Here is a 12,729-nt window from a genome sequence, read left to right as displayed (position 1 = left end):
AGGACGCTAGTCTAGCTCCTCAGGACACTAGTCTAGCTCCTCAGGACACTAGTCTAGCTCCTCAGGACACTAGTCTAGCTCCTCAGTACACCCCCTGGACAGGACACTAGTCTAGCTCCTCAGGACACTAGTCTAGCTCCTCAGGACACTAGTCTAGCTCCTCAGTACACCCCCTGGACAGGACACTAGTCTAGCTCCTCAGTACACCCCCTGGACAGGACGCTAGTCTAGCTCCTCAGTACACCCCCTGGACAGGACGCTAGTCTAGCTCCTCAGTACACCCCCTGGACAGGACACTAGTCTAGCTCCTCAGTACACCCCCTGGACAGGACGCTAGTCTAGCTCCTCAGTACACCCCCTGGACAGGACACTAGTCTAGCTCCTCAGTACACCCCCTGGACAGGACGCTAGTCTAGCTCCTCAGTACACCTCCTGGACAGGACACTAGTCTAGCTCCTCAGTACACCCCCTGGACAGGACACTAGTCTAGCTCCTCAGTACACCCCCTGGACAGGACACTAGTCTAGCTCCTCAGGACACTAGTCTAGCTCCTCAGGACACTAGTCTAGCTCCTCAGTACACCCCCTGGACAGGATGCTAGTCTAGCTCCTCAGTACACCCCCTGGACAGGACGCTAGTCTAGCTCCTCAGTACACCCCCTGGACAGGACGCTAGTCTAGCTCCTCAGTACACCCCCTGGACAGGACGCTAGTCTAGCTCCTCAGGACACCCCCTGGACAGGACGCTAGTCTAGCTCCTCAGGACACCCCCTGGACAGGACGCTAGTCTAGCTCCTCAGTACACCCCCTGGACAGGACGCTAGTCTAGCTCCTCAGTACACCCCCTGGACAGGACGCTAGTCTAGCTCCTCAGTACACCCCCTGGACAGGACACTAGTCTAGCTCCTCAGTACACCCCCTGGACAGGACGCTAGTCTAGCTCCTCAGTACACCCCCTGGACAGGACACTAGTCTAGCTCCTCAGTACACCCCCTGGACAGGACGCTAGTCTAGCTCCTCAGTACACCCCCTGGACAGGACACTAGTCTAGCTCCTCAGGACACTAGTCTAGCTCCTCAGGACACTAGTCTAGCTCCTCAGGACACTAGTCTAGCTCCTCAGTACACCTCCTGGACAGGACACTAGTCTAGCTCCTCAGTACACCCCCTGGACAGGACGCTAGTCTAGCTCCTCAGTACACCTCCTGGACAGGACGCTAGTCTAGCTCCTCAGGACACTAGTCTAGCTCCTCAGTACACCCCCTGGACAGGACGCTAGTCTAGCTCCTCAGGACACTAGTCTAGCTCCTCAGTACACCTCCTGGACAGGACACTAGTCTAGCTCCTCAGTACACCTCCTGGACAGGACACTAGTCTAGCTCCTCAGTACACCCCCTGGACAGGACGCTAGTCTAGCTCCTCAGGACACTAGTCTAGCTCCTCAGTACACCCCCTGGACAGGACACTAGTCTAGCTCCTCAGTACACCTCCTGGACAGGACACTAGTCTAGCTCCTCAGTACACCCCCTGGACAGGACGCTAGTCTAGCTCCTCAGGACACTAGTCTAGCTCCTCAGTACACCCCCTGGACAGGACACTAGTCTAGCTCCTCAGTACACCCCCTGGACAGGACACTAGTCTAGCTCCTCAGTACACCCCCTGGACAGGACGCTAGTCTAGCTCCTCAGGACACCCCCTGGACAGGACACTAGTCTAGCTCCTCAGTACACCTCCTGGACAGGACGCTAGTCTAGCTCCTCAGTACACCTCCTGGACAGGACACTAGTCTAGCTCCTCAGTACACCTCCTGGACAGGACACTAGTCTAGCTCCTCAGTACACCTCCTGGACAGGACACTAGTCTAGCTCCTCAGTACACCCCCTGGACAGGACACTAGTCTAGCTCCTCAGTACACCCCCTGGACAGGACACTAGTCTAGCTCCTCAGTACACCTCCTGGACAGGACACTAGTCTAGCTCCTCAGTACACCTCCTGGACAGGACACTAGTCTAGCTCCTCAGTACACCCCCTGGACAGGACACTAGTCTAGCTCCTCAGTACACCTCCTGGACAGGACGCTAGTCTAGCTCCTCAGTACACCTCCTGGACAGGACGCTAGTCTAGCTCCTCAGTACACCTCCTGGACAGGACGCTAGTCTAGCTCCTCAGTACACCTCCTGGACAGGACACTAGTCTAGCTCCTCAGTACACCCCCTGGACAGGACACTAGTCTAGCTCCTCAGTACACCCCCTGGACAGGACACTAGTCTAGCTCCTCAGTACACCTCCTGGACAGGACACCAGTCTAGCTCCTCAGTACACCTCCTGGACAGGACACTAGTCTAGCTCCTCAGTACACCTCCTGGACAGGACACTAGTCTAGCTCCTCAGTACACCTCCTGGACAGGACACTAGTCTAGCTCCTCAGTACACCTCCTGGACAGGACACTAGTCTAGCTCCTCAGGACACCCCCTGGACAGGACACTAGTCTAGCTCCTCAGTACACCCCCTGGACAGGACACTAGTCTAGCTCCTCAGTACACCTCCTGGACAGGACACTAGTCTAGCTCCTCAGTACACCTCCTGGACAGGACACTAGTCTAGCTCCTCAGTACACCTCCTGGACAGGACACTAGTCTATTGCAGGGTCTTACCTCCGATCTATCTCCTTAATGCTGAGTGCCAAGCAGTCCCATTTTTTTCCCCCAGTCTGGTATGACACTGAGTAGGCCTTTTTAGACTTGTCCTGTACTTACCAACAGGGGAACTTTTGTAACTAAAGCCCACACAGCCCAACGTGGGAGTCCCTGGGAGCTCTGAGGTTCCTAGTCCTATTTTCTGTTATTCAGCCCCTCTGTTATGACTCATTCACCTTTTTTTTGGGGACACAAAAACAAGACTGTTTTCCTTGTGTCTTATCACATTTGACTCCCCATTGCTGGGAATAAAATCACACACATGTTTGTTGAGGAGGGCGGGCGCACAGACAAACCTGACCAGTGAGAGTCCAGACCCAGGTAACTGCCAAAATAAAGGAAACACCAACATAGCGCTTTTAATAGGCCGTTGGTCGACCACGAGCCGACAGAACAACTTCAGTGTTCCTTATCAGATTGTCTGGAACTCTATTGGAGGGATGTGAGGAATTCCATCATTTGGTGTTTTGATGATGGTGGTGGAAAACACTGTCCTCAGTTGGGTTGAGATCTGGTGACCTTGAGACCCCTCCTTTTTTATCACTGAGATCTCTTCTAGCCACGGTAGCCAAAATAATGTACAACTGGGCATTTTGAAACATGACCCTAAGCATGATGGGATGTTAATTGTTTAATAAACTCCAGAACCTGTGTGGAAGCACCTGCTTTCAATATACTTTTGTGTCCATAATTTAGTGTTTCCTTTTTATAGTGGAAGGTTACCTGTATCTTTACCAACATTCTCTATTTAGTCAGACACTTTTTATTGACCGAACAGTTTTCTCTCTGACGATTTTAAAATGTTTTTATACGGTTCACAACAAACCCGTGTAAACAGGGTAATGGTTTTAGTATTAAGGATGAATGCATCTGAAGCACACGAGCCTTCAGTGTAGACGACTCAGGTTATTCTTCTTCCTGATGGAAGTCTTGTTGATTTCTGCCTTAACGCGTCTTTGTATAAATGTTGTTGTTAATCCTCGCTGCCAACTGTTTCTCAGTTACTTCAGAAGGGGTTTCTAACACATCTTCTCTTTTCTCTAAAGAAGAAAGGTTGGCACAGTAGGGCTAAACAGAGAGCGACACGTGAGCTCTCATCTCAGGTATTCAAACCACTCAGACCCATGTCTGTACTCATCAGTCCCATCGTACCATTTCAGCCATCTTGGGGGTTCCATTGTTACCCTTCTTCATGACATGTTTTGTGATCATGCATGTTACTCCGTCCATCGTCATTCTTCTCCTCCATTTTGTTTGTTGTATTACTTTGTTCAGGAATGTTTAGGTTGGTGTAAATGTCAAAACTATGTAAGTTCTCTGAGAGACGATATGGAAGGAAATGGTCGTGATTTTGAAATGACAAGTGTTTCAGCGCTGGGAATTTCCTGCTTTTGTGGTAATTTCTATGTACCCTATTTGAGTTCTTGATGACTCATAACTTATAAAATGCAGAAACACAAACTCCAGAGATTGTTTCAAACTATCCACAAACTCAATGATTTTAATATCTTTGTGTAAAAGAAACCTAAATCTAATTTTGAGCACCTGTTATAGCGGATGTTATCGCGGATGTTATAGCGGATGTTATCGCGGGTGAAATGCTTGTACTTCTAGCTCCATCAGTGCAGTAATATATCTTAACAATACACACACACAATCTAAAGTAATGGAATTTAAGAATATATAAATACATATATGGACGAGCAACGTCCGAGTGGCATAGACGAAGATGCAGTAGGCTAGAGTGTCTATACATATGAGATGAGTATTGCCAAATATGTAAACATGATTAAAGTGACTAGTGTTTCATTTATTTTTAAAAATGAAGTGGCAAGTAATTTCAAGTCTGTAAATACTGATACAATGTTGGACAGTTGTAACTTATTGAAGATACTTTTATTCTGGAATGCACATTTAGTTGTTTTTTTTAGATTAGGTTAACGTTTGCTATGAGTTTCTGAACATTTCAGACTTGTGTCGGATAGCCTTTTCACTGGAGCTGTGAACTATGCATTTGTTCATCTACATCAATAATTGGAAACCTACTAACTTATTTCATCTGCTATTGCATGAGACTCTTAATGTTTGGCATTTCTTAATTGTATTTATTCAATTGATCTTTGGAAATCTATACATTCATGAAATTAAATGAATATGTCCTATCTAATCCCGAGCATTAGAAACTCCCTAGGATGTTTGTTGTTGCCTACATGTTAGATTAAATTTGACTTTGTTTTTGGCTCATACTTCTGTAGCGTAATGTAGCTTTAAAAAACCCACAGCATATGCATTTTAAATGTCTCTCCCTGGTCTGTCTCATCTCTCTCCCTCTCCGACATGTGCTGGTGTTTCTCAGGATGAGGTGAACAACGAGAACCGAAGGAACACCAGAACCCGGATGCATTCTAAACTGGCTGTGCATCAAGAGGAGGTGAGGGAGACACTTTTTTTTTAAATGACTGCCCCCCCCCCCCCAAACTCGTTTTAAACACGGCCTATGTGGCATCTCTAAAGATGCATCGGCATGGTGCTTGCAACGCCAAGATTGTGAGTTCGGGCTCCCGTGGGTCAACCATACATCACATTTGGTGTTTTATTAGGATCCCCATTGGCTGTTGGTGTTTTATTAGGATCCCCATTGGCTGTTGGTATGTTATTAGGATCCCCATTGGCTGTTGGTATTTTATTAGGATCCCCATTGGCTGTTGGTATGTTATTAGGATCCCCATTGGCTGTTGGTGTTTTATTAGGATCCCCATTGGCTGTTGGTGTTTTATTAGGATCCCCATTGGCTGTTGGTGTTTTATTAGGATCCCCATTGGCTGTTGGTGTTTTATTAGGATCCCCATTGGCTGTTGGTGTTTTATTAGGATCCCCGCTGGCTGTTGGTATCTTGGTGTTTTGTTAGGATCCCCATTCAGCTACTCTTCCTGGGGTCCACGTGACATAATACAGAGCATGAATAGACAAGAACAGCTCAAGGACAGAACATTTTTTATTTTATTTTCTGAAGACACACGTAGCCTACATATCAATACATGCACACAAACTATCTGGGTCCAATAGGGGAGGGGCGTTGTGCTCTGGGTCCAATAGGGGAGAGGCGTTGTGCTCTGGGTCCAATAGGGGAGAGGCGTTGTGCTCTGGGTCCAATAGGGGAGAGGCGTTGTGCTCTGGGTCCAATAGGGGAGAGGCGTTGTGCTCTGGGTCCAATAGGGGAGAGGCGTTGTGCTCTGGGTCCAATAGGGGAGAGGCGTTGTGCTCTGGGTCCAATAGGGGAGAGGCGTTGTGCTCTGGGTCCAATAGGGGAGAGGCGTTGTGCTCTGGGTCCAATAGGGAGAGGCGTTGTGCTCTGGGTCCAATAGGGGAGGGGCGTTGTGCTCTGGGTCCAATAGGGGAGGGGCGTTGTGCTCTGGGTCCAATAGGGGAGAGGCGTTGTGCTCTGGGTCCAATAGGGGAGAGGCGTTGTGCTCTGGGTCCAATAGGGGAGGGGCGTTGTGCCGAGAGGTGTTGCTTTATCTGTTTTTGAAACCAGGTTTGCTGTTTATTTGATCAATATGAGATGGAAGGAAGTTCCATGCAATAAGGGCTCTATATAATACTGTACGTTTTCTTGAATTTGTCCTCGATTTGGGGATTGAAAATACTGAAAATACCCCTGGTGGGGTTGTGTGTGTGTGTACAGTTGTTCCTCCTTTTAAAAGTCGTGTGCTTACACCGCGGGACTGAGGGTACCCAGTGTCACCACTTCATTACTCCAGACCACCACAAGGGGGAGTTAAAGCACTCATTATGCATTTGGGTCCCAGGGTTTTTATTTAACCAATCGTATCGAGTGGTTCCAATGACGAATTTGACACGGGGCCACCCGTCCCTGTTAACTTCAGCAAAGATGTCTGACAAAACATTACGGGGAAACAGATGTAATTACTTATAACGTCATAACGAGTCAAACAAAAACATGTATAATTGAGAGGAATATGTTAGTTAATGTAGAGACAAACATTTACGAAAATCTCCTATTTAGCAAGGCTTTTTTTCAGCCATATCCAATACCAGGTTTATCAAACTCACTCATTATACACTTCAACAGTGTTTACCACCCCTGCTCCTGGGACATCAGTGATTTACACATTGTAACTATGCAATAGACTAGAAACATAATTTAAGTAAAGGCTGATTTTTGAAATTCATATATATATATACAGAGTAAAAAGAACAGTTCATCCTACCAGCACGCCCACAAGAGAGCCACTCAGGCAGAGAATGACGTGTGGAAAAGGGCGAGGAGCGAGATGAGAATAACAATCCAGGCTATTTGCTCTGAGAACGGCATAATAATGTAATGAAACGAGCAGGTTTCAAACCCTCAATATTCTAGCCCGAAGTCCAGCATGCTTATCGACTGTGTCCAAATGTATTAATTGGGGGACGATTTTGTGGCTAAAAACATTTTTATCAATTGGAATCTTTAGAATAAGAGATGAACAGCCAGCCACAAAAAGATATCAGCCAGGCTCTTTTACACCCTCTTCCAAATGGTAGCATAAAGGCAGAGGATGTGCACTACGCAACAATATGATGAAGTGTGAATATCTCTGCCACCCACATACAGGAAAACGCTTCCAAATAAATGACATTATTACGTGTTCCAACACCCATGTTATCTACATGATTAAATGTCCATGCGGGCTCCGCTATGTAGGTAAAACCTCTCGTTCTCTCAAACAGAGAATCAGTGAACATAAAAGTTCAATCAGGAGAAAGGACAGGGATTATCTAGTCGCATAACATTTTAATGACCTGATGCATGACATTTCTACCTTTTTAAAAAAAAAAAATTATTTTGTGGCATAAAGAAAGTTAAGATATCAGAAAGGGGGAGGTGATATCAATAACACTCTGAGTTAAAGGGAATGTTTTGGATTTTCACCCTCCAGACATTATTTCCTAAAGGTCTTAATGATGAGATGCCGATGTATGTTATGTTGTGAATTTGAACATGAATTATGTCCCTATTTCAGATTACTCACAAAAGCTCTGACGAAGGCCTTGAGGCCGATACGTAAAGCTTATTAAAGATCAGTGATACGATCAAGAGAAATGTGCGGACTCCTTCGTTTTCCTCATCTTATCTGGCTGTTGCCGTGCACCTGCAAAAAAAAGAGCTCAGATGTGTGCGTGCCTTTTTGAATTTACAAACAACGAGGGCTTAGACTACAATTATTTCTTCAGAGCCTAGGCCTATATAAAATAACTGAACTGGCTGAGGTAGGCGACGAGGCTTAACTGCCTAATAGAAGGATTTGTTTTTATTAGGTCTACTTACAATTGCACCTGATCAAAAATGTAGCATCTTACATAAAACATTTATTTAATGAAAAAAAAAGTATGTTTTAGTTCGAAAAGTGCAATGTAACTAAAAAATAATGTAATTATTTGTAATTCCCAAACTCTAAAAGTAATTGGAAAGGTAGATTCATATTATGTGTGACATTGTGGTTACAATACAGAATGTAGCCCACCATGCAAATGTTTCCTATTAGCAGGACAATAGACTTTACTGTTGTGAAAATCCCTCAACTTGCAATGTATTCAATGCTTAAGTACTCTAAAGTGTTACATTTCTAACTCAAAACAGCATTTTCTTCATCAACATCTTTATTTTCGTTAATCTTCTTGATCTTCTTCCCGGTTGATTCGTTTATGAAGATGACGTTATTGAAAGGTCTCGTCAGCTTTTGATCCATGCCTGGGCCTGCAGAACGCAAAGTTATTTTGTTTGTCAGACGAATCATTGGGTCGAAACTACAGAACAGTACAAAACAAGCGAACACGCATGGTTAATGTTCTGCTATTCCAAGGATGTGTAACCGAAGAGGGGCACCACGAGTAGGTATATAATATAATACCTTCCCGTTGCGGCCGTCTCTTTCAGCACCGTTTCGCGCTGCTCTGACACCAAAAGGTTCAAATATATTCCATGATATTCTTAAGATATGTGTTGACTGAATATAAGCAAATGATGTTTGATAAATAATCAAATTAGGTTTCTCCAGAAATAAATTAATTCTAAATAACTGGCTTTATTTCCAAAATTTGTGAATGCCTCACCCCATGTTCAGGAATTGACTTTTTTTTCTCGCTCACTCTAGTTTAAATGAAAAAGAAATCTCCAAAATATTTTAACTTTTTTTAAAAACAAAATTAATTAATTTAGAATGATTTAAAAGCCCCTTAGGATCTGTGAAGATCTAATGGAAAATGCCCTTTAGATATTAATATAGTCCTCTAATCCTCTAAATGTAATTATTGGCGGAGAGTCAAGTCATTGGGGGGGAAAATGCATATTTTTAGATATACTGTAGGCCTACCATAGGTGAAATGAGTCTCACTAGTGTTGAGTAACGTGCTGTTAAAAAGGGTGTAGGTCTTTATTTATTTAAAGAGCATATAAAAGTTAGAAACAAAATCCTACAACTATTTTAGCACTGTTTCGCGCTGCTCTGAGACAAGCATGGGGACTGGTCTTGATAAATCAATGAGATTTTTATATTCACTTAATCTCCATTTGGGTATTAATTAGGCAAGAGTTAGAAAATTAGGGTGTAGAAATGTTATGCTCTTAGGGTAACCTTTTTATTTAACTAGGCAAATCAGTTAAGAACAAATTCTTATTTAGAAGGAGAGCCTACTCCTTCCTCGTAAATAGCCCAGTACTGTACTGCCGACCGCCATTTTCCGTCCCAGTCAAAAGTCTGGACACTTACTCATTTCAGGATTTTTCTGTATTTTTACAATTTTCCACATTGTAGAATAATAGTGAAGACATCACAACTATGAAATAACACATATGGAATCAGTAAAAAAAATAATCATATTTACAAGGATAGCGTACTCCTTCCTCCCCAACGGGGATTTGAAACCCGGTCTCCTGCGTGCCCCGCATTCTGTATTACAGATGGCCTGCTCTCCCTTCTGTAAGGAATTAGGCATTTTCCCATGTTTACTACAGTATGTATTGTGCACAGAAATATCTGATTTACAGAAATATTGGAACAAAGTTGTCAAATGAAGACAAACCATTTAGAATCCTCCAATCCTGTAGCCTACTGTCACGTTGTACAGCGCCATATTTTCCATTCCATCCGTTTTTCTCTGAATAGAAACACCATAATATTAAGCCCATATACTATGTTATTACAAAAAAAAGTTTTAATGCCAATACAGAATACTATCAAATGCTACTCAAAGATGCCCTCTGGTGGTCAAACTAGAAATAACTTGTAACAGAAAAAATGGCTGACAATTAGATAACGTGCCACAGAATGCTGCAGCAGCACGCAGGGTGTACCGCAGTATGACGCAACTTTTAAAGGAGCCACCAATAAGTTGACTATGCAAACATTTTGGGATTTTCAACACATTCACGTTTCTTGTAAAATAAGAAGTGATGTCGTCAGTCTCTCCTCAACTCTTAGCCAAGAGAGACTGGCATGCATATTATTTATATCAACCCTCTGATTACAATGAAGAGCAAAACATGCCGTTCTGTTCTCGCAGTCTGCGTATCCATTTAGTTTTTAGGTTTTTTTGTACCTTTTATTTAACTAGTCAAGTCAGTTAAGAACAAATTCTTATTTACAATGACGGCCTAGGAACAGTGGGTTAACTGCCTGTTCAAGGGCAGAACGACAGATTTTGTACCTTGTCAGCTCGGGGATTTGAACTTGCAACCTTTCGGTTACTAGTCCAATGCTCTAACCACTAGGCTACCCTGCCGCCCCCCGATTTCATCCCAAAGGTGTTTGATGAGGTTGAGGTCAGGTCTCTGTGCAGGCCAGTCAAGGTTTTCCACATCGATCTCGACAAACCGTTTTTGTATGGACCTTGCTTTGTGCACGGGGGGCGTTGTCATGCTGAAACAACAGGAAAGAGCCTTCCCCAAACTGTTTTGTACTTCCACAAAGTTGCACCCATCTCCACAAAGTTGGAAGTACAGATCCTCTTGAATGTCATTGTATGCTATAGTGTTAAGATTTCTCTTCAATGAAACCATGAAAAAACAGCCCCGGACCGTTATTCCTCCTCCACCAAACTTTACATTTGGCACTATGCATTGGGTCAGGTAGAGTTCTCCTGGCATCCGCCAAACCCAGATTTGTCTGTTGGACTGCCAGATGGTGAAGCGTAATTCATCACTCCAGAGAACGTGTTTCCACTGCTCCAGAGTCCAATGGCAGCGAGCTTTACACGACTCCAGCCGACGCTTGGCATTGCGCATGGTGATCTTAGGCTTGTGTGCGGCTGGAAAACAATTTCATGAAGCTCCCGACGATCAGTTCTTGTGCTGACTTTGCTTTCTGAGGCAGTTTGGAACTCACTTTTTTACGTGAGTCCGCACTCGTCTGTCCCGTTCTGTGAGCGTGTGTGGCCTACCACTTCGTGGCTGAGCCGTTGTTGCTCCTAGGCCTTTGTGACCAACCGACTCAAATCTGTCTTATGTAGCAAAATGTGGAAAAAAAAAAAAAATTTAATGTATTTTTACATTGGATAGTAGACTCAGAGCTACAACATGGTATATCATATACTACAGTTGAGGAACAATGGGAAAGTCATTCTGCTTTTCAAAGTAGATAAATATCTTGTAAACTCACTTTTGAGAAAAGGGCCTTTTGAATGTTTTGGTACCTACTGAAGAGCTCTCCTGTCTACACCCATTCAGCATGGTTCCCACCCACTTAAGCTTTAGCCCCACCCATCTCTTGTGCGGTCATGTGCTAAACAGTGAGTTGTGTACTATAGTTTAAGACTAAAAGTGGTAGTAGCCTACATTTAAGGAACATTTCCAGGTAAACAAAGTGCCCAGATAAAAATATTTTATACGTTTTAGATGACTCTTACCCAGACACACTTGTCTAAATTGATGGGTCATGTGATATAAGTGTTCCGCTTCACACTAACAGCACTTCCAGTTGACCGGGGGGCAGCTCTAGCAGGGCAGACATTTCACGAACTGACTTGTTGGAAAGGTAGCATCCTATGACAGTGCCACGTTGAATGTCACTGAGCTCTTCATTACGGGCCATTCTACTGCCAATGTTTGTCTATGGAGATTGCATGGCTGTGTGCTCGAATTCAGCAACGGTTGTTTTGAAGGGGTGTACACATACTTTTATTATTATTATTATTATAAACTGTCTGGTTTGAGCCCTGTATGCTGATTGGCTAAAAGCCATGGTGTATACCACTGGTATGACAAAAACATTTAATTTTTACTGCTCTAATTACGTTGGTAACCAGTTTTTATAAAAACAATAAGGCACCTCTGGTTTGTTTATATGGCCAGTATACCGCGGCTAAGGGTTGCGTCAGTGTTGTGTCGTGCCTAAGAACAGTCCTTAGCCGCGGTATATTGGCCATTTTATACCATACCACCCTTGGGCCTTATTACTTAATTATAATCATGATTTCGTAGACCTCTCCGGCGAGGGGCAGTAAAGACCCGGACTCCATTAAGCCCCAGGACTCCCAGTCCAGCCTTCGGAGCAGGAAAGAAGGAACGATGCAGAAGATCGGCGACTTCCTCCAGAGGTCCCCAACGTTTTTCGGTAGCAAGGGTAAGAGTTGACACTAACAGTAGCACAGAATGTGCTGGATACTCTATAGCTAGATTACATCATCAGACCAAAGAGCCAGAAACACAGGATCCACACTGGAGCCAAAGTACCATTTGTACCACAGTCTCTTTATCTGTCTGTCCATCTGTCCATCCTGTCTCTCTGTCCACCCAGAGTCTCTCTCTCTCTCTCTCTCTCTCTCTCTCTCTCTCTGTCCATCCAGTCTCTGTCCATCCAGTCTCTCTCTGTCCATCCACAGTCTGTCCAACTGTCTCTCTCTCTGTCCATCCACAGTGTCTCTCTCTCTCTCTCTCTCTCTCTCGTCCATCCACCAGTGTCCTCCTCTCTGTCCATCCACAGTGTCCTCTCTCTCCTCTCTCCTCCTCCTCTCTCTCTCTCTTGTCCATCCACAGT

The 12,729-nt window shown here is 44.4% G+C and overlaps 1 protein-coding gene across 7 annotated transcripts in view; it reads left to right on the top strand.

Moving 5' to 3' along the window:
- Positions 1-12,729, top strand: part of LOC109881541 (kinesin-like protein KIF20B) — a 79,993-nt gene that overhangs the window by 35,497 nt on the left and 31,767 nt on the right. For 5 of the 7 annotated variants that reach the window (XM_031804867.1, XM_031804872.1, XM_031804868.1 and 2 more), the window contains 3 exons: positions 3,742-3,798; positions 5,052-5,126; positions 12,174-12,315. In XM_031804867.1, the coding sequence (XP_031660727.1) occupies positions 3,742-3,798; positions 5,052-5,126; positions 12,174-12,315 (274 nt within the window). The remainder of the gene's footprint in view (positions 1-3,741; positions 3,799-5,051; positions 5,127-12,173; positions 12,316-12,729) is intronic. The other 2 variants (XM_031804871.1, XM_031804869.1) reach the window with 1 other exon arrangement.

Source organism: Oncorhynchus kisutch, linkage group LG25, assembly GCF_002021735.2.
Source record: "Oncorhynchus kisutch isolate 150728-3 linkage group LG25, Okis_V2, whole genome shotgun sequence".
Taxonomy (NCBI): Eukaryota; Metazoa; Chordata; class Actinopteri; order Salmoniformes; family Salmonidae; genus Oncorhynchus; species Oncorhynchus kisutch.
Note: the sequence above shows the minus strand (reverse complement) of the source record. Positions and strands in the feature narration are given on the sequence as shown.